Source organism: Ranitomeya variabilis, chromosome 3 (genome assembly GCF_051348905.1).
Source record: "Ranitomeya variabilis isolate aRanVar5 chromosome 3, aRanVar5.hap1, whole genome shotgun sequence".
NCBI classification, from domain to species: domain Eukaryota; kingdom Metazoa; phylum Chordata; class Amphibia; order Anura; family Dendrobatidae; genus Ranitomeya; species Ranitomeya variabilis.
Window position 1 is genome coordinate 464,061,757 of NC_135234.1, and position 20,594 is coordinate 464,082,350.

The 20,594-nt window shown below is 41.0% G+C and overlaps 2 protein-coding genes across 4 annotated transcripts in view; one reads left to right on the forward strand and one right to left on the reverse strand.

Annotated features, from left to right (window-relative positions):
• Positions 1–20,594, forward strand: part of RPL31 (ribosomal protein L31) — a 125,275-nt gene that overhangs the window by 98,110 nt on the left and 6,571 nt on the right. The window lies entirely within an intron of this gene.
• The window catches only part of TBC1D8 (TBC1 domain family member 8), a 153,555-nt gene that overhangs the window by 45,120 nt on the left and 87,841 nt on the right, over positions 1–20,594 (reverse strand). For all 3 annotated transcript variants that reach the window (XM_077296631.1, XM_077296630.1, XM_077296632.1), the window contains 8 exons: positions 17,936–18,143; positions 14,698–14,880; positions 12,822–12,971; positions 4,685–4,835; positions 3,743–3,957; positions 3,254–3,371; positions 2,674–2,959; positions 2,281–2,410 (listed from right to left, as the gene is read on the reverse strand). In XM_077296631.1, the coding sequence (XP_077152746.1) occupies positions 2,281–2,410; positions 2,674–2,959; positions 3,254–3,371; positions 3,743–3,957; positions 4,685–4,835; positions 12,822–12,971; positions 14,698–14,880; positions 17,936–18,143 (1,441 nt within the window). The remainder of the gene's footprint in view (positions 1–2,280; positions 2,411–2,673; positions 2,960–3,253; positions 3,372–3,742; positions 3,958–4,684; positions 4,836–12,821; positions 12,972–14,697; positions 14,881–17,935; positions 18,144–20,594) is intronic.

Sequence of the window (20,594 nt, forward strand, 5' to 3'; positions counted from 1 at the left end):
TTTTAAGATTAGTTATCATTTACTGGTTGCTCAATGGCACATCATATTGCAGTTTTAAATGTTTGTTTAGTATTTATCGTCATGCATATCCCGCGCTATGTATGGTATGTTATGCCGTTTACCGATCAGATTAATTGATTTTATATTTTGATAGATTGACGCAGCGATACCAAATGTGTTTTTTTTTTTTTTTTTTTAACCCTTTAATTTTCAATGGGGCGAAAGGGGGGTGATCTGAAGTTTTAGGTTTTTTATAAATAGTATATCCAGTTAAAGATATGATGACTAACTGAGTGTTTATTGTGTGTACAATATTGTGGAAAATGAGAAACATGGAATAATTCACATGCCTTGAGCAAGTGGTAAATCTAAATTTAATGTCAACATATTTTACATGGTGAATCCTTATGCAAAAAGGAACAAATTTGAGGGGTAAGACTTACCAATGTGCAAAGTTCATCTTTCCTTGACACATATATATATATATATATATATATATATACATACACACACACACATATACACCCACATATATATATATATATATATATATATATATATATATATATATATATATATATATATATATACACATACATACAGTACATATACGTATACATGTATACATATGCATACAGTACATGACTATGAAAATTGTACATTCACACTGAAGGCACAAAACTATGAATTTACACATGTGGAATTATATACTTAAAAAAGTGTGAAACAGCTGAAATTGTGTCTTATATTCTAGGTTCTTCAAAGTAGCCACCTTTTGCTTTGATGACTGCTTTGCACACTCTTGGCATTCTCTTGATGAGCTTCAAGAAGTAGTCACCGGTGTGCCCTGTCAGGTTTAATAAGTGGGATGTCTTGCCTTATAAATGGGGTTGGGACCATCAGTTGTGTTGTGCAGAAGTCTGGTGGATATACAGCTGATAGTCCTACTGAAAAGACTGTTAGAATTTGTATTATCGCAAGAAAAAAGCAGCCAAGTTAAGAAAAACGAGTGGCCATCATTACTTTAAGAAATGAAGGTAAGTCAGTCCGAAAAATTGGGCAAACTTTGAAAGTGTCCCCAAGTGCAGTGGCAAAAACCATCAAGCGCTACAAAGAAACTGGTTCACATGAGGACTGCCCCAGGAAAGGAAGACCAAGAGTCACCTCTGCTTCTGAGGATAAGTTTATCCGAGTCACCAGCCTCAGAAATCGCAGGTTAACAGCAGCTCAGATTAGAGACCAGGTCAATGCCACACGGAGTTCTAGCAGCAGACACATCTCTACAACAACTGTTAAGAGGAGACTTTGTGCAGCAGGCCTTCATGGTAAAATAGCTGCTAGGAAACCACTGCTAAGGACAGGCAACAAGCAGAAGAGAATTGTTTGGGCTAAAGAACACAAGGAATGGACATTAGACCAGTGGAAATTTGTGCTTTGGTCTGATGAGTCCAAATTTGAGATCTTTGGTTCCAACCACCGTGTCTTTGTGCGAAGCAGAAAAGGTGAACGGATGGACTCTATATGCCTGGCTCCCACCGTGAAGCACGGAGGAGGAGGTTTGATGGTGTGGGGGTGCTTTGCTGTGACACTGTTGGGGATTTATTCAAAATTAAAGGCATACTGAACCAGCATGGCTACCACAGCATCTATAAGTATATAATTCCACATGTGTTAGTTCATTGTTTTGATGCCTTCAGTGTGAATATACAATTTTCATAGTCATGAAAATACAGAAAAACCTTTAAATGAGAAGGTGTGTCCAAACTTTTGGTCTGTACTGTATGTATATGTATATATATATATATATATATATATATATATATATATATACACACACATACATAAATACATACACACACACACATATATATATATATATATATATAGCATGCATGGAGAGAGGGCAGTTAGCCTCAGCCAGAGACCATTTGGCCGTCTTCATACTTCTAGGAATCACGGTCCGAGTACGGATTGTGATACAAGGACTGAGCTTGGGTCTCCAGGCCCAAAATCTGCAGCCTCATAGGCTTATACAATGCTGCAGGAGACCTGTGGCTAGTCCAAACATCATGGTCCGCACTTGGACAGTAATTTATGGATGTCTGTAACAGGATGAAGAACAAAAAGGTAGGGCCATGATGAAGTTTAATGCGCTCCACCCTTCTTTCCCCAAAAATCAACCAGCAGCAAGGAGCCAGGCACATCCAAAAACATTGTATAATTATGGCCCTTTTTACAGAAGATTCTAGCAATGATCATTTCAGGCTTTCATGTACATACCTCATAGGAATCCCGTATTAAATCTGCTATATCAGTTACCGGGTAAAGCTCCTGTTCATTATTCAATAAGCTGTGCACGTTTCCAGTCTGTGGCAGAGGGCTATCCTCATTCTTGACATGCTCTAAAAACCTATTCACGGGAACATTTTTCACTAGCAACGGTCATTCTCTGGGAAGGCATGTACAAAATATAAGCAGCACAGCAATATTACCATATAGCAAATGCCAAGTGTTGCCCAACGGTCTTTTTTTTTTTTTATAATAAGTAGAAAGTCTGTTCAGTTAAGGTCATGATACCCTTTTGGTATTATGTAACATTACAGATTTAGTTATGATACTATTCCAGTAACTAACACTGAAATGGAGCAACAAAGAAAATTAGAAGTATCTAACCTGCTCAGAATCATTAGTGCCTGTCCGTCATCTTTACTGCCACACAGTTCCACAGCTGTGGCATCCAGAACTGCCAGTCCGATCTGGAAAATCGCCTTAATGCCATCAAAGAAGAAGCAGTCTACAACACAGACCGCGCTCTGCAGGGGCATAATGCTGATGAACAGCGTCAGGAACCATGACAAGGATATGGAAGCCAAAGTGGTCAAGTCAGTGATATGCTCTGCCAGCTCGGGAAGCCGCTCATGGATCAGCTCTTCAAAGACAGACTGGTCGACCTGGGCCCCTGTCAAGAATATTCCAAGAAATTATGCACTTCAATGCAATTTAGAAAATTATATTTTCCTTTTCTGCACCTGAATATCACCATCTGGAAGTAAAGACAGTAGGGCAGTTCAAAAATAAACACACCTCTATATTGTATGTGTGATATATGCACTGACTATGAAGCATTATTCAGACACACTGCTTTCCTTGTCCATATGATGGCAGTATTTCTCTATCATATTTAAATAACCTGCAATTCTACTCTTCACCAGAAGATGGCAAACGTCTCACAGACGGCAAACAATAGACTCACCCAGGACCCGATGATTAAAATAATCTGGAAGCATCCTTTCACATACTGCGACCAGCAGCCAAAACGCCTCTTCTTCTTTGGCATAAAGTAGTAAGACTGAAGTAAGGATATTCATAGACTAAAAAAAAATAAAAATAAATGAGCCATGTATTTGTCTGATACAAAGAATGAATAAGTAAGTGATGTGAGCTAAACCCCCATAAATACGTGAGGGCCGAACAGACTGGCAATATAACAGAAATACAGATGCATCATTTAAAATGATCAAAACAGAATTAGAAAAACTGTTCTAAAAATAATGGCTAATAATGATACAGTCAAATGTATCACCTATCTGTGTGATCTCACATGGAATAAATGGCGCTATAATAATAATAATAATATGTGAGGCCACTATAGTGGGGTCACACACTGGGAGCCATACAGATTGCACAGAGTTGGATCCCCACCACTGAAGAGAATATGTTGAGGATGTGACTCAGGCTTTACCTGACAGTATCCTATTTTGGGGTTTCTGTAGGCGTACGCAGTGAGCACTCTCCTCAGGGCTGCGATGCCAGTTTCATTCTGGAAGGCTGGATGTTCGGGTAATGATCGGTGCAGATCGCGCTCGATCTCTTCTGTGACCACACAGCTCTTCCCCATGGATTCATCCACCAGGCTGTTGTAGTAGCCTGGATGCGAGGCCAGGTCAGTCACTGCATCTATAAGCAAGGGAACACTCTATAACTAAGGCTTAGAAACTAAAATCAGAAACACACCCCACTAGAAGATGTATATCAAGTGGTCTATGTGGCCTAGGTCCATGTACTTCATCGTGGTCAGTGTGCATGCTTCAAGACAGCAAAGAACATAAATTAACGGGAAGTGATTGTATTCAAATATCAGGTCAATAAAGCTTGGCAAAACGTAAAGGAGTTGTCCACTACTGGACAATACCAGCTTAATCAATCCAGTACCCAAATTAAAAAAACACAACTGTATGCTGACCACCCAGAGAGGCGCCATTCCAGTGATGTCTGCACCGCTGTTCCTGTTGGGGACATGAAGTTGTTGTGTCACGTGTCAACTAAAGCCTTTACTATTTCATCAGAGCAGACAGAAACTGATGAGCTGCAGATGACGAGCAGCCACTCGTTGGCTGCATCCTGCACGTGACACAATGTCTTATCATTGCTGGAATGGCGCTGCTGAGAGGAATATACACAGTTTTCATTTTAATTTGGTCCTGCATTGGATAAGCTGGTGGACAACCCATGTAGAGTATTGGCCATGCCCAACCATACCCTAAATGGTTGTCGTTATGAGGTTATCTTTTGCCGCCAACAGTGAACAGCTGATGGCTAAATAGTGGTCCAGACTGGAGATGGATATTCATACCAATAAAATGAATTTTTCCAATACTTTTCAGAAAGAGACTTTATTGACAACCTGAAAAAACGAGCCAGAGTTCTCCACGCAAGGATTCAGGAATTCCCATAGCAACAAGTTTCCGGATCTTCTCTGTGCGGAACATACAAACTGTCCTCCCGTACTCTGCAAAATGGTCCATCCACAAATGTTCTTTTATTTGTTCTCGTGTCTGTAAATTGGACAAATCAGAAGAAACCCAACTGTAGAAAGATCTCTCCAGGAAAACAAGACTTGAAAGGTAGAACCACAAATACGATAGCTGCCAGGCAAATGCTCAGCAGCAAAGCACATGATTGAGCATGTCCAATCTGTATCTTGGATACCGAACTCGGGAATGTAATGCACAGTACACTGATGGCCAATCCAAGATTGCAAAAACAAAGAATTGCACATTAAACTGAGTATTTTATTCCATTTTACCTTCTAACAATGGATTGATTGCATGACTTTTGTCAAGAGTGATTAAGTATTTACTTTTTCCTTTAATCTCTGAAAATCAGGACACAAACATTAGCTTACAGTTTTAACATATCCACCAATGTAGAATTCTGTATCTTATCCTGAGGAGCAGGCTGTTTATTAAAAAAAAACAAAAAAAACCACACCTCACCCGGTTCAGCAGCGAGTCTCCGCTGATGTTCCCAGTGCAGCACTGATGTCAGGCCGATAGCTGTAGCCAATAACATACGGGCTCAGCCCACTGACTGATTGGCTGCAGCACTGATGTCAGGCCGATAGCTGTAGCCAATAACATACGGGCTCAGCCCACTGACTGATTGGCTGCAGCACTGATGTCAGGCAGATAGCTGTAGCCAATAACATATGGGCTCAGCCCACTGACTGATTGGCTGCAGCGCTGATGTCAGGCCGATAGCTGTAGCCAATAACATACGGGCTCAGCCCACTGACTGATTGGCTGCAGCACTGATGTCAGGCCGATAGCTGTAGCCAATAACATACGGGCTCAGCCCACTGACTGATTGGCTGCAGCACTGATGTCAGGCAGATAGCTGTAGCCAATAACATATGGGCTCAGCCCACTGACTGATTGGCTGCAGCGCTGATGTCAGGCCGATAGCTGTAGCCAATAACAGATATGGGCTCAGCCCACTGACTGATTGGCTGCAGCGCTGATGTCAGGCCAATAGCTGTAGCCAATAACAGATATGGGCTCAGCCCACTGACTGATTGGCTGCAGCGCTGATGTCAGGCCGATAGCTGTAGCCAGTAACAGATATGGGCTCAGCCCACTGACTGATTGGCTGCAGCGCTGATGTCAGGCCAATAGCTGTAGCCAATAACAGATATGGGCTCAGCCCACTGACTGATTGGCTGCAGTGCTGTCGACGTGACGTAAGCGCTGCACACAATAAAAGACCCTAAGAGCAGCAGCAGAAATTCGGGGTTGGAACCTGGGAGGGTGAGTAAAGCAGAAACTGGGGGGGGGTTGTGTATTTTAAACAAACAGTGCCCGAAGACGGAGTTTTCTGAAAAAACATTCCTCATCTATACTAGAGGATTTCTTACATATACTCCCCCTAAAATAACCATTTCATTCACCACGGAAATTTATATTGAGAGAAAAATAGTCAAGTCTTACCCAATTCTGTCACCCCCTTTCTATAGAATTCTACCTTAGTGGTAGGTTAAAACTGTAACCTAATATTTATGTCCTGATTTCAAAGATAAAAGGAAAAACTAAAAACTTGAGCGCTCTTGACAAAAGTCTCAATCTATTATAGGAAGAGAAAATAGGAAAATTGCTTTTCTTTGATAAATTTAGTTGAAAGAAAAAATGAAACCTCAGCCCTTTCATCATATGTCTTAAGCTGCTTGTGAAAAAGCTCTAATGAGCCTTCTACTTGACTTCCCTATGTTCCTTATATTCATGACCCCCCTCTACTAGCTGGCTGACAGTACCGTGTACATGTAGTTCACCCCCCTACAGTGGAGGATTGGACCTGGACAGTAAAAACAAATCAATACCAACACATTTCAATGGACGCTCGAAGAAATGAAAATGTAACTCCAGCAGTACTTTAGACTTGCTGCCAATGGCTCACTTCCGAACCTCTAATCATCTAATCTGCAGATAAGTAGTCCCCAACCTTTCTTACCTTCAGAATCCCAAATAGTGGCATCCAGCTCCTGATCCCCCCCTTCCCCACAGTAGTGACACCCCATAGACATCACACCGAGGGTTGCTGCTGTACCCACCTTGCGTATTCTCACACTCCCACCACCTCCTCTGGCAGTTATGCCAAGGCCAGCATATAGCCATCCAGATCTGCTCTTCTGTGAGGGGCTTCTCAGAGACCTGCTCTTTATAACTTTTTGCTAGAACTGAGGATAATGTACTAAGCAGTCAGACTGCCACGAGCCGCAGGTTGGGGATCACTGCAGCAGAGGAACATTGTAACAACTGTGTATGTCCCTGCACCACTAATCATCAAAGTCATAGGTTTCTGTGTAAAATGCCCTGACATGATAGAAATGCTCTATTCTAGACACTATGTCCTGGCATTACAAGGTTCATAAAAAATCCTAGTCCAAGCCCAGCGAAGAAGATACATGATGCTTTCTACAGCCATGATGACCTCTCGCCTGCACAAAGTGAACAGCATTGCCAAGGCTTTTTTCTTCGCCATTCCAAGATCCCTAACATCTGACATGTCCACAAGAAACATTTTTCATCTCGGTGACAAATTCAACAATAAATGGCAAACGGCTATAAGCCAAACCTTTACACAGTGTGTGGGGGATAATGTGACCATTCTGCATGGCGCCACATTCCTGACCCACATACTCCGCTCCCACCACACAACTATGTCAGGAAGATCAGCATTATTCAGAATAAGATTCCAAACTGCATTTTATCTAACGCACACTAATAAAATTCATTGTGAAAAGAAGCGACTAATCATTAATGGTAATTACAGTGCAGTTCCTTTATTCTGGCATCACTGGGAGCGGAGAGGTGTAGAACAGTGGTGGGATGGTGCGGGCTCGGAGGGAAGCGAGTGCTTAGATCACCGGGTAGACAATGCTTTTTCTGCATTCTCCCTCCTTGCCCTACCACTGTGTACTCTGATCAGTCTCAGGCTGCTTTAGGCCTGCAGCCAACCAAAGGTCGCGAGAGCGTGGATTAAATCTGTAGCCGTGATTACATTACAGGCAGGAAGAAACAGGATCTTGCTGCTCTTATTGGGAGAGGGGAAAGACCACTTTGATTTTTTTTTCAAAATCTAAACATGATGGGAGGACACAAAGGGGATCGTGATTAATGTACGTAGGCACCAAGAGGCATATTACAGAAGGGGCATTGCTTCAGCAAGGAGGAACAAAGGGCGATATTACAGAGGACACATAATTATTGTATGCAGTCACAAAGAGGGGCAAAATTATTGTATGGGGCCAGAAAGAGCAACACAACTATACTATAAAAGTACAAAGAGGGGCATAGTTATTGTGTGGAGGCACAAAGAGGGGCAAACTTAACACATGGGGGAACATAGCTATTGTACAGAGGCACAAAGAATGGCATAATCATTGTATGGGAGCACAATAAGGGAATTATTGCACTGAAGCAAAAAAAAGGGAGAAAATTGTAAGGAAGCACAAACTGGGTAATAGTGGTAAGGGAGCTAACTAGTGTATGGGGCCACGAAGGGGACATTACCTGCATGAGGGTATATATATATATATATATATACATATATATATATATATATATATATATATATATATATATACACATACACACACATATATATATATATATATATATATATATATATATATATATATACACACACACACACACACATATACATAATTATCAGTACATGGGATACTCTCAGCTTTTGAGCACAAAACTGGGATATGGCAAAGGGGGGTGGAATTATTATGATGTGGGTCACTATGTTTGAGTAAGGGTGAGTAGAATGAGGAGGGTACTGGCAAAGTGACGACAAACATTTCTGTGTATTAGGCTATGTGCACACGTCCGGAATTGCCGCGGTAATTTCAGCGGCAATTCCAAAACTCCCTGCCGCGGGAAAAACGCATGCGGAATTGGCATGCGTTTTCCCGCTAAACACTAGCGTTTTACAAGCGTAATTCGCATGCAGAATGCTAGTGTTTTCCAAGCGATCTGTAGCATCACTTGGAAAACTGATTGACAGGTTGGTCACACTTGTCAAACATAGTGTTTGACAAGCGTGACCAACTTTTTACTATTGATGCTGCCTATGCAGCATCAATAGTAAAAAGATCTAATGTTAAAAATAATAAAAAAATCATGATATTCTCACCTTCCCGCTCCTCGCGATGTTCGTGTTCCCAATAATGCTCAGCGGCAATGACCCCAGATGACGTAGCGGTCTCGCGAGACCGCTACGTCATCACAGGTCATTTCTGCAAAGCATTACTGGGAACAGGAGCATCGCGAGGGGCGGGAACGCTGCACGGGACACCAGAAGGTGAGAATATCATGATTTTTTTATTTTAATTCTTTTTTTTTTTTTTTTTAACAATTATATGGTTCCCAGGGCCTGGAGGAGAGTCTCCTCTCCTCCACACCCGGGTACCTACCGCACATGATCCGCTTACTTCCTGCATGGTGGGTATAGCCCCTTGCGGAAAGTAAGCGGATCAATGCATGCCTATGTGTGCCGAATCCCCGCGATTCCGCACAAAGAATGAGAATGCTGCGTTTTTTTCCAGAATGCGATTCCGCCATGGAAAAAAACGCAGCATGTGCACAAAAAATGCAGAATGCATTCTAATAATAGGATGCTTAATGTACGCATTTTTTTTCCGCTTTTTATAGCGAAAAAACGTGAAAATTCTTGAACGTGTGCACATAGCCTTATATTCTACAGAAATAGGAAGACTTGACGATCAAGAGCGCCGCTCTGGATTTATCTATTCAGTAAACATATATACATGGTATACAGAGCACCTATGTACAATTGGTATCTACAACCTTATGGTAACTTTATGATGGGGATATTGCTCCTAGCACAGTGTTATGTGTTAATTATCAGTATGGTGGTAGTATTTGGTCTCTGTGGTGGTAATATGTGGTCATGGTATGGAGGTGTTATTTGTTCCTGTGGGACTTGTTACTTATAATTGTGGTATTATTTGATAACTACACTGTGTTCTAAATTATTATGCACAATGAGCTTAGGAGTGATAAGGTTAGAATTTTTTTGTTTGTCATTTAAACTCATTGATGGTGATGTGTGTCAGGGCTCTTTATATCACTGAAAGCAATTGCAGATACCAGTGCAAATTAGTTTGGCAGGTGTGTCCAAATAAAGGCAAGACTACTTAAGAAGGCTGTTCCACATTATTAAGCAGCCTACATTTTTTGCCAAAATGGGAAAGAAAAAGGATGTGTCGGCTGCTGAGAAGCAACAAATTGTGGAGTATTTAGGTCAAGGCATGACTACAAACAACATTGCCAAGACACTTCATCGTGATCATCGCACAATCAAGGAGTATGTAGCTGATTCCCAGCACACACGTGTGCGTGCTGATAAGGAAAAATTGAGGACTCTTTCCAACAGGCAATTGCGTAAGGTTAAAAGAGCAGCTGCAAAAATGCCTCGTCATAGCAGCAGACAAGTTTTTGAAGCTGCTGGTGCCTCCAACGTCCCCAGAACAACAAGATGCAGGGTCCTTCAGAGGCTTGCAGCTGTGCGTAAGCCATCCTGTCGACCACCTCTATCCACTGCACACAAGCAGAAACGGCTCCAGTGGGCCAAACGATACATGAAGACTGACTTCCAAACTGTTTTGTTCACCGATGAGTGCCGTGCAACGCTCGATGGTCCAGATGGATGGAGTGTAGGGTGGCTGGTTGATGGACACCCCATGAAAACACGGCTAAGGCGCCAACAAGGAGGAGGTGGAGTAATGTTTTGGGCAGGAATCATGGGGAGAGAGATTGTCGGCCCCTTTATGATCCCTGAAGGGGTTAAGATGAACTCCATAATCTATGTGGAGTTACTAAAACAACACTTCCTGCCATGGTTCAAGAGGAAGAACCGTGCTTTCCGCAGCAAGATCATTTTCATGCATGATAATGCACCGTCTCATGCTGCAAAAAACACATCTGCATCTCTGGCTGCTATGGGCATAAAAGAGGACAAACTTATGGTGTGGCCACCATCTTCCCCTGACCTCAACCCCATTGAGAACCTCTGGAGCATCATCAAAAGGAGTGTCTATGATGGCGGGAGGCAGTTCACATCTAAGCAACAGCTCTGGGAGGGTATTCTGTCCACATGCAAAACAATTGAAGCAGAAACCATCCAAAAACTGACAAATTCAATGGACGAGAGAGTTCAGAAGCTTCTTTCGAACAAGGGGTCCTATGTGCAAATGTAACATCACCTAGAATAAAGTTTTCACTTGAAAACTGTTTGATTTCATTTTGTAATAAGCTGATAATGCTTATTACTTCACAATTGACCATTTTTTTGTTCAAAATAATAAAAAAAAGGTTGAAAACTCTGCTGTGCATAATAATTTGGAACATGCATTTTGAGTGTTTATTTTTTTTAAAAAGATACTGTTTTCATAGGCAGTTTGTTCCAAAACATTGCAATTATACTAGAATAGTAGATGACTGGAAAATAACAATGACTGCAATTCAGATAGGTAATTTAGAGAAAATATGAGGAAATATTATTTGCATAATAATATGGAACACAGTGTATATGACTGAGTTGCTATATATATATATATATATATATATATATATATTTTTTTTATTTTTTTTTAATATTGAAATAAAGAATACTATTTTTTTTCTTTTCTTAAAGCTCAAGTCGTTGGACTTATTTTATTTTTTTTTAAAGTGGATGTGTTCCTTTGAAGCCTGCAGGCTTGATTAAACAAGAAGAATGACAGTTTGTTTTCTTTCTTTGCAGTCTGTTATCATGGAAATGCATTACTTTGCAGAAATGTTTAAAGAGGTGGTCCACTACAATGTATAATGTGCCCATCGATTTAAACCTCTTAAAGTATCCAGCGCGCGCTTTCCTTCTGTCCTCGGCTTTCATAGGCCACAGGTACAGGCTGGATACTGGGCTGTGACCTGGGGTGAAACACTGCCCACAGCCCAGTCAATCAGGGGGGTGCGTGCGACTGGGTCACACCTCAGTGATGTAAGGGAGTCAAGAAGTGGACGTGACATCAGCGATGTCAGCAGTGGCTGCTGCCGGGGTCACGTGATTGGGACTGAGTGAGCAGCGATAGCGCCACACACAGGCACGCATGTCAACATAAGCTATTTACAAAAATACTTATTTAAAAGCTTTAAATCAATGGGCGCATTATACATTGTAGTGGATCACCTCTTTAATTAAGACTATTTTCTAAACAGCTTCATCTTTATGTAGGTATCATCAATATACAGGAGTTCTTGTGTGTAGTAAATTGTTAAACGGGATTAATAAGTATGACCAAAACACTCTGCTACATTGTTATATACTCAGATATGCCTAGTGCAGGGCCGGAGGAACTGGTGCAATACACAGAAGTAGAGAGAACATCCAAAATATAATCTCAGTGTCATGCCTCACTCTCTCAGGCACTGCTCTAAGCATGACACAATGCATCAGTTTTACCAGAGCCAAATAGTTTCCCTAGCTGTGGTTGCCACAGAGCCCCAATCAGAACTGTAGCTGCCGCAGAACACCCCCCAGAACGGAGACCACCACAGCACCCACCGGAGTGGTGCACTGCGACCTCCAGTCTCCCCACAGAGCTCAAACCTGTGACACCCCCGCAGAGCTGCACCCCACACAGGGAGCGCTGCAGCAGTAAGTGCACTATTGTTGCCACCACCAGGACTTACCCCATTAAATTTACATTGTCCTGCTCATCAGCCTACAAGTGTGGGACCGGGGATATACCTAGGAGTGGCTGCCATTGCCCACATGCATCTTTCAGGTCTTGCTGTATAGGCAATAAAGTACTAAGCAGCCAACAACTGACGGCACTCAGTTCTTTCACCGCACACAGCAGCTATAAATGAGAATTTTACATGAAATGTCATACATCTAAACAATTAAAGTGTCACGTAGTGTGTGGTTCCTCCTTTCAGCAGACAGGGATCTATGAAGCAATTATACTGTACCATTCCAGTGTCGGGATTCCCAGTTCCAGTCTGATGAAAAGAGGACATCAACGCTTCTGCATTTGTTACCAACTTCTCCTTTTCATTTCCACCTTCCACATCCTGATTAACTATTAGGTTCATATTCCCAAAGCCTTCTTTACCAAACACCTAATCATTAAGAGAGAGCTAGGTTGGAAAAAGTAAAGTATAGTTGCCACTTTACAGTGAAATAATGACACAAAAAAGGTCAGTTGGTAGCTAAAGCACAAAACTAATCTTGCATGAATTGTAAATTATTGCCTTGGAATCATCACATTTCCGATTAATGAGATTAATGATAAACCTGCTGACTGTTTCCAATAACAAACACCCCTGAGGACTGAGCTCCTCCTATCCAGGAGGCTAGTTCACCTCTCCGAGATCGGAATTACCATCATGCACATTACCAGACATGGAAACAGCAAGGAATGCTGGGAGAATGTAGCCATAATGCGGGCTGTACCTCAGGATTAGGATACTAGTAGTACTGATGGTTACAAAGAATAAGTACATTACATTTTTTATCTGGCTTCAAAATGTAGTGTTTATCTTTAGTGGAATGCAATTATGTCTACATTCAGAGGTTGAACACCTCTGTGACTGAAAGGGAACTTGTCAGGTCCCCCAGGCCTCCAAAACTGCCCCCGTATGGATTCCCAGCAATAAAATCATGCCCATGACGTATCATACAGTTGTTCTTATCTGCACAAAAATGACTGCTATTGCCCTCATTAACATGTGAACCATCTCGGACTAGTTTCGAAGAACAGGCCGGATTCACACTCATTGATCACACCCCCTAAGGAGTGATTGACATTTGCCACACTTCTCAGTACATTCCTCCCCAGGCCAGGCACATGTGCATAGGAAGCCGGGCAGAGTTCACCACACGGGCCATGTGGACAACGTCAATCACTCCTTGGGAGGCGTGAAGAGCAACTGTGAAGTCAGACAGTTCTATGAAAACAACGCCCACTGGACTAGTCAGAGATCGTGTGCATATGAGTGATGGCAATAAGTGTCATTTTTGCGCAGATATGAACTGTATGCTACATCAGGGGCATGATTGTATTGCTGGATTATGGCCACTAATCATTTTGGGGCAGTTTGGGAGGTCTGGAGGACCTGACAGATTCCATTTATGTATATCCTTCCATCTTAGAGCAGACCTGGCTGTATAGCTTTCCTGCCTCGTTAAGTTCTCATTCACTTACAGTAAACAACTTCCTAAAATGGTGAGGAGCGGAAATACAAATTATCTTAGAAAGCTGCAAAACATTGCAGCAAATGATGATAGAAGAGGATCTGTCGCCATACTTCACAATACAAATTCCATACATTATTAAAATAAACCTTTCATACCGGATGAGGATGGTGTACTTACTTTGAAAAGACATGTCAGAATGGCTGTCTAATCTTTTTTTTTTTTAAATGTTCTCTTCTTTACCCAAAGCATGCATGTTATGAGTTGAGCTAGGGCTCATTTTATACATTCTCTATTGGGTTGTAAAATGATCATCCGGTCTAACATATGTTTCATAACGTATGGTTGTGTTGTGAAATCTGGTGACAGATCCTCTATAAATGTGTAGAACGGGATGACAATCGACAATGCCGCACACAGCTTATTACCACCCACCCAGTACGAGAGAGGATTATATGTCATCTATCCAATGGAGTCACATCTCAAAGCTGAGACTTTGGGGTAGTTACAGATGATGAAAAAATAAGCTATGACGCATGGTGCCAACAGAAAGACGTTTTTCCCGTGGCCTCCATCTGCTTAGTGTTTCCAGCAATATAACGATTGCGTATTACTATGGCACAAGAACTGTCAGTTATGTTTATACGGTACCAGGTCGCGGTTTCTGGGACACAATGAGCTTGTGTTGACTTGTTGAAGCCTTTGGAGTAAACCATTAACCAGACTCTCTCGATCCTTCAGCTCAATAAACTGGAAAGCCATCTGTTGCCTTATGCTGATAATGATCGGGTTTGGAAGAAGACTGGTGTCCTCCATCTTCTCCACACTTACTACCTAAAATTAAGAAAATTATAGCAAAAGGAACAAATTAAATATTTTTTGTCAGGTACTAGTCTACTCTTAGGCCATGGTCACATGTTCAGTATTTGGTGAGTTTTTTACCTCAGTATTTGCAAGCTAAAACCAGGAGTGGAACAGACAGAGGGAGAGGAGAGTATAATAGGAACACGTCACCACTTCTGTATTTATCACCCACTCCTGGTTTTGGCTGACACATACTGAGGTAAACTGACCAAATACTGAGCTTGTGAACGTGGAATAATAGTTTTAATGCAGGTTCAGGCTGCCCAAATGCCATAGTCTGAACTCTATCCCAGATTTGTGCTGAGGTAATTTTTGCTATAAATTACTACGAGCTCTGTTCTGCCCAGTTCAGCACGTCTGCCCGCTTTTTAGAAAATTGTTGAGACTCTCGCGGGCAGGGCCCTCTCTCCTTCTGTACCTGTTAGTGCCTTGATTTTGCTCATGTTTATCGTATTTGTCTATATTTGCCCCCTTTTCACATGTAAAGCGCAATGGAATAAATGGCGCTATAAAAAATGTATAATAATAATAAAAAAAAAAAAAAAAGGCAAAAATGTGTGACTTTCCATTCATTTGCAGAAAACTGGTGCAAGAAAAGAGATGATAAATTGGACCCTATGTAGCAGATTCATCAAGATTGGCTCTTTGTTGCTGGTGCAAGATGCCCCAAATTCATTAATAATAATAATAACCTTTATTTTTATATAGCGCTAACATATTCCGCAGCGCTTTACAGTTTGCACACATCATCGCTGTCCCCAATGGGGCTCACAATCTAAATAATGAATTTGGTGCATGTTTCAGCTATGTAGTTGGCGTGTGACAGTGTAAGAAATGCACTGCAATCACAGACTGAAGTAGATTTCTGCTGTAATTAACGCCACTGTTTTGCTGTACATTATGTTGATTTTGTTGGGCTGTGCTCAGCTATGTCCTGTCCACTAAGCTCTAAAAGTATAGTGGTGCTGTTGCAAAAATCGCAAAAATTCACAAATTAGGCTACTTTCACACTAGCGTTAACTGCATTACGTCGCAAATCCGTTTTTTGCCGAAAAAACGGATGCGTCAAAAAAAGTGAAAAACGTATGCAACGCATACAGCATTTCGACGGATCCGTCGCAAATCCGCTAAACGTTTCCGTCGAAAATACTGGATGCGTTGCATACGTTGCATCCGTTTTTACCATCCGTTGCATCCGTTTTTACGACGGATCCGTTTTTAAAATGGGAGGCTCCCAAATTTCATTGGCTACTGGAAAATATGGAAAACTATATAGTTCTTGTTTTTACAGCCCATCTTTGTGGGTTTTAGTTTTGTGGCAGCGATGGAAGGTGTTCTTGGGAGGATTGCTAGTTTGGTTACCGACGTTATCTTTGAGACGAATCGCCTGGATATCATAGTGCGGGAGAAGGAGGCGGCAGCGGAAAGACGTAGGATGCTTCTGCAGCAACGGAGACGACTGTGGATTCATCCGATTAATGAACTACGGATGATGATAAAGGGATCCAAACCCTAACCCTACCCCTAACCTCACACCTAACCGTTTAATGAACATTTTCTGACAGTCATAGTGCCACGTATTTCAGTGCCACGTACTATAAATACTATAACTACGTGGTTATACGTGGCACTGAAAAATCGTGGCATTTTCGTGAAATACGTGGCACTTATGTACGTGGCACTTATGTACGTGGCACTTATGTACGTGGCACTTATGTACGTGGCACTTATGTACGTGGCACTTATGTACGTGGCACTTATGTACGTGGCACTGATGTACGTGGCACTGATGTACGTGGCACTTATGTACGTGGCACTGATGTACGTGGCACTTATGTACGTGGCACTTAAGTCGCGACACGTTTTTTAGGCGGAGACAAAAAACGCTACAAGCAACGTTTTTTGCCGACGACGTATCGTCAAATTTCGACGCATCCGTCGTACGACGTACACGACGTATGCCAATCCGTCGCAATACGTCGCCAATACAAGTCTATGGGGAAAAAACGCATCCAGCAAAAACTTTTGCAGGATGCGTTTTTTCTGAAAAAAGACGTTTTGAGACGGAATGCAGTTAACGCTAGTGTGAAAGTAGCCTTAGGAAAAATTTTAAAATCTGCAACAATTATGCAAGATTTCTGACACAAAGCATTTGCTTAATCTGACCTTATATCTGTAAAACTAGAAGCTCAAGAATTTCTACCATTTCTTAAATTTTGATACCACTTCATAATTCTATAAACGGATATGGCAAGAAAATATATGTACACCAGCAAGTGCTGAGATGAGTAATTTACAGAAAGGTATATAAAAAATAAAAAAAAACACAAGCTTTCAACTTCTACATCTATGACAAGATAGAACTTCATGAGCACCAACTGCCGTCTCCTATTTCAGTAATGGGAAAGTCGGCCTTTAGCAATCCAGGAGGATAAAAAGGCAGATTTCTCTGATAAGATAGATTACGAAACTGTTTATTTTCAGGTAAACTATTGATTTATTAATTAAAAAAAAGAATATGTTGGTTACTCTTCAAATGTCTTAAAAAGAATGTTTTGATGTCAGACGCCTCTTCCTCAGATGAATAAGACTGAGCATTTTTTTTCTATTAGTCCGGCTATTATAAATAATTGTTATATATATCTTACATTTTGTAGACTAATGTTATGCAACACATAAATTATAAAACACAAAAAATTGCAAATCATTTAGCCTGCGGCTACTTGGTGATTTTGGCCACAATGCAGGTTGTGCGGCCAAAGATCGCCCTATGCCTCTGCTACATCACAGTGTAATGCAGTCGCGTAAGGTCACCCTGTGACTGGCAAAATGCTGCCACTGTTTCATGCAAGTTGCAAAAACTAGGAACCAGAAGGACTTTTTTATAGTTGCTTGCCACAGTCCTTGTACCATACAGGTCACAATGCGGCCGCAGTTACCCCTACTAGTTGCATAGAGCCATTTTTGGCTGTGTGGCCTGTGTCATGGCCAATGTTGCTTTGTAGCCCCAGCCTTAAAATCCTACCTCTGTGAGTGGTATAATAACATTGCACACTCCGTCTTCCTTGCTGGCAAAGCAGAGATAGCTGTCAGAAGTATATATCCTGCCGGGTGTATGGCATCGGCTGAAGGGGGTCCATAGGGAACAATCCACGACATCATACAACTTCTCAATTCTCGGAAGCTTAAACATTGCCCGAAAAAACTCCTTTTGTGCTCTTGCCTCTAGATCCCTTTAAAAAGAAACACCAGAGTTCTTGATACAAACTAATATACATGGTCAGTGAATCTACATTATGCGTTCACATTAACATTGGAAAACTTAGTCACAAAGTACACCATGTTATTACATGAGTAGGTGAAAAATGGGCAGAACTCACAGCCCCTCAATAATAATATAATCACAGTAAGGCACCGTTCACATGCAGCATGTATTTGTGACGCTTATCTTAATGCAAATGAAAAGCTTCTGTTTACAGTACCATAAAAAGCTATGAGATCAGGGATATCTCACGCTTGACTGAATGTGAACTCTTAAATCTGCAGCATATCAATTTTTTCAGTGTTTTTGCAGCGTTTTTCTCCCATTGAAAGCATTGAGAAAGTGAAAAAAAGTTGCAAGAAACAACATTTTTGCAGGATTGTCACTGTGTTTTTGGCTAATTAAATTAACTTTATTAAACGTGTACTGTAGACAAAGCACACACGTAATCAGCCCCCCCAAAAAAAACAAAAATGGAATGAAAATCAAATTAAAAATGTGGTGAAAAAGGGGCGTTTGAACAAAGCGTTTTTACTTCCAAAAAGCAGAAAAAAGCAGGAACAACACTGCATTGTGAGCACAGCTTAGGAGGTGTTCAAAAGCGAGTTTTTCCAAGGAAACGGCTTTAGCAAGTGCCACTCCTTTGGGAAGTTTTTGTAGGAGGTATTTTTCTTGAACAGTTTTTGATGCATTTAGGAAGAGTTTTTTCTAAAGCTTTTTTTTTTTTTGCAGCCTTCTGATTGGACGGTGCCACGATGTATGAACTGCAAAGTGGATTTCCGATTCCAAGCAATTTTGATACAGACTTTTGAGCAGATCCACTCCCCCCCCAAAAAAAAGCCTAAAAAATCCAATAGGTCAACTTAGCCTTAAAGTCTGGCAAATAGCATTTATTATAAGAAAAGTTTCCAAAGGCTTTATATTACTCCTCAAAATATTTCACTATCAACCCAGGCTATTTTATTAATATGTTCAGTGATTTCCTGAAGCAGCACAGCAAACGTCCGAGAAACTGATGATCTGTGAAAAAAGAGCAGGGAGGTAGCCAGGACTCCTTAGGATAACGGAGCCCTAATGGACGCCATTAGGCAACTATTTGCTAGAAAACTAAGCAGTCAAGACTTTCTTACGAACACAAGCCACCAAAGTGGCATTGGCATTTTATTTTAAATATATAAAATTCTAAAATAAAGAAGAGGGCCACATTTGCATCATAAATTAAACAAAATATATAATATGGATGTGCTGACCTAAAATGGGTGTCCAAAAGAAAAATTCTAGTTAAATATTTTTAAATTAGTAACATATGCAACTTACAAACACAATTTCTTAAAAGTGCCCCAATCGTTGGCTACAAGCTCCCGTCCTTGGCCCCATCAAGTCTCTTCTGTTTTGTGTTTGACACAGGATAATGGTTACGGGGCTTGGATGATTTCAGTAGCTAAGCCAGCCCCCTTGTCTTTCTTTATATCAGCTAGGGGTCATAAGCTACACTACCGTTCAAAAGTTTAGGGTCACATAGAAGTTTCCATATTTTTGAAAGAAAAGCAGTTTTTTCCAATGAAGCTAACATTAAATGATTCAGAAATACACTCTATACTTTGTTAATGTGGTAAATGTCTATTTTAGCTGCAAACGTCTGGTTTGTAATGCAATATCTTCATAGGTATATAGAGGCCCATCTTCAACAACCATCACTCCAGTGTTCTTATGGTACTTTGTGTTTGTTAACTGTATAAGAAGGCTAATGGATGGTTAGAATACCCTTGAAAACCCTTGTGCAAGTATGTTAGCACAGCTGAAAACAGTTTGGCTGATTAGAGAACCTATAAACCTGACCTTCCTTTGAGCTAGTTGAGAATCTGGAGCATTACATTTGTTGGTTCTATTAAACTCTCAAAATGGCCAGAAAAAAAGAACTTTCATGTGAAACTCGACAGTCTATTCTTGTTCTTAGAAATGAAGGCTATTCCATGCGAGAAACAGGCTCTAAGTAGAGAAGAAAGATTAGTTGGAGGCCCCGCTGCACAACTGAGCAACAAGACAAGTACATTAGAACCAACAAACAAGGCAATGGATCAGTAAAATAATATAATAGGAAACGCAAATTTATTCACAGTGTAATTGTGCACAAAATCCATACCAGATATGGGTTGATAATAAATCATTAAAAGTTTATTATTTAGAAAAAATATATAAATTCACATAGACAAAAGTCTACTTTGAAGAGGCGACTCCGGGATGCTGGCCTTCAGGGCAGAGTGGCAAAAAAAAAGCCATATCCGAGACTGGCTAATAAAAGGAAAAGATTAATATGGGCAAAAGAACACAGACATTGGACAGAGGAAGAAAAAAGTGTTATGGACAGACAAATCCAAGCTTGAGGTGTTTGCACAACAAAGAAGAAACTTTGTGAGACGCC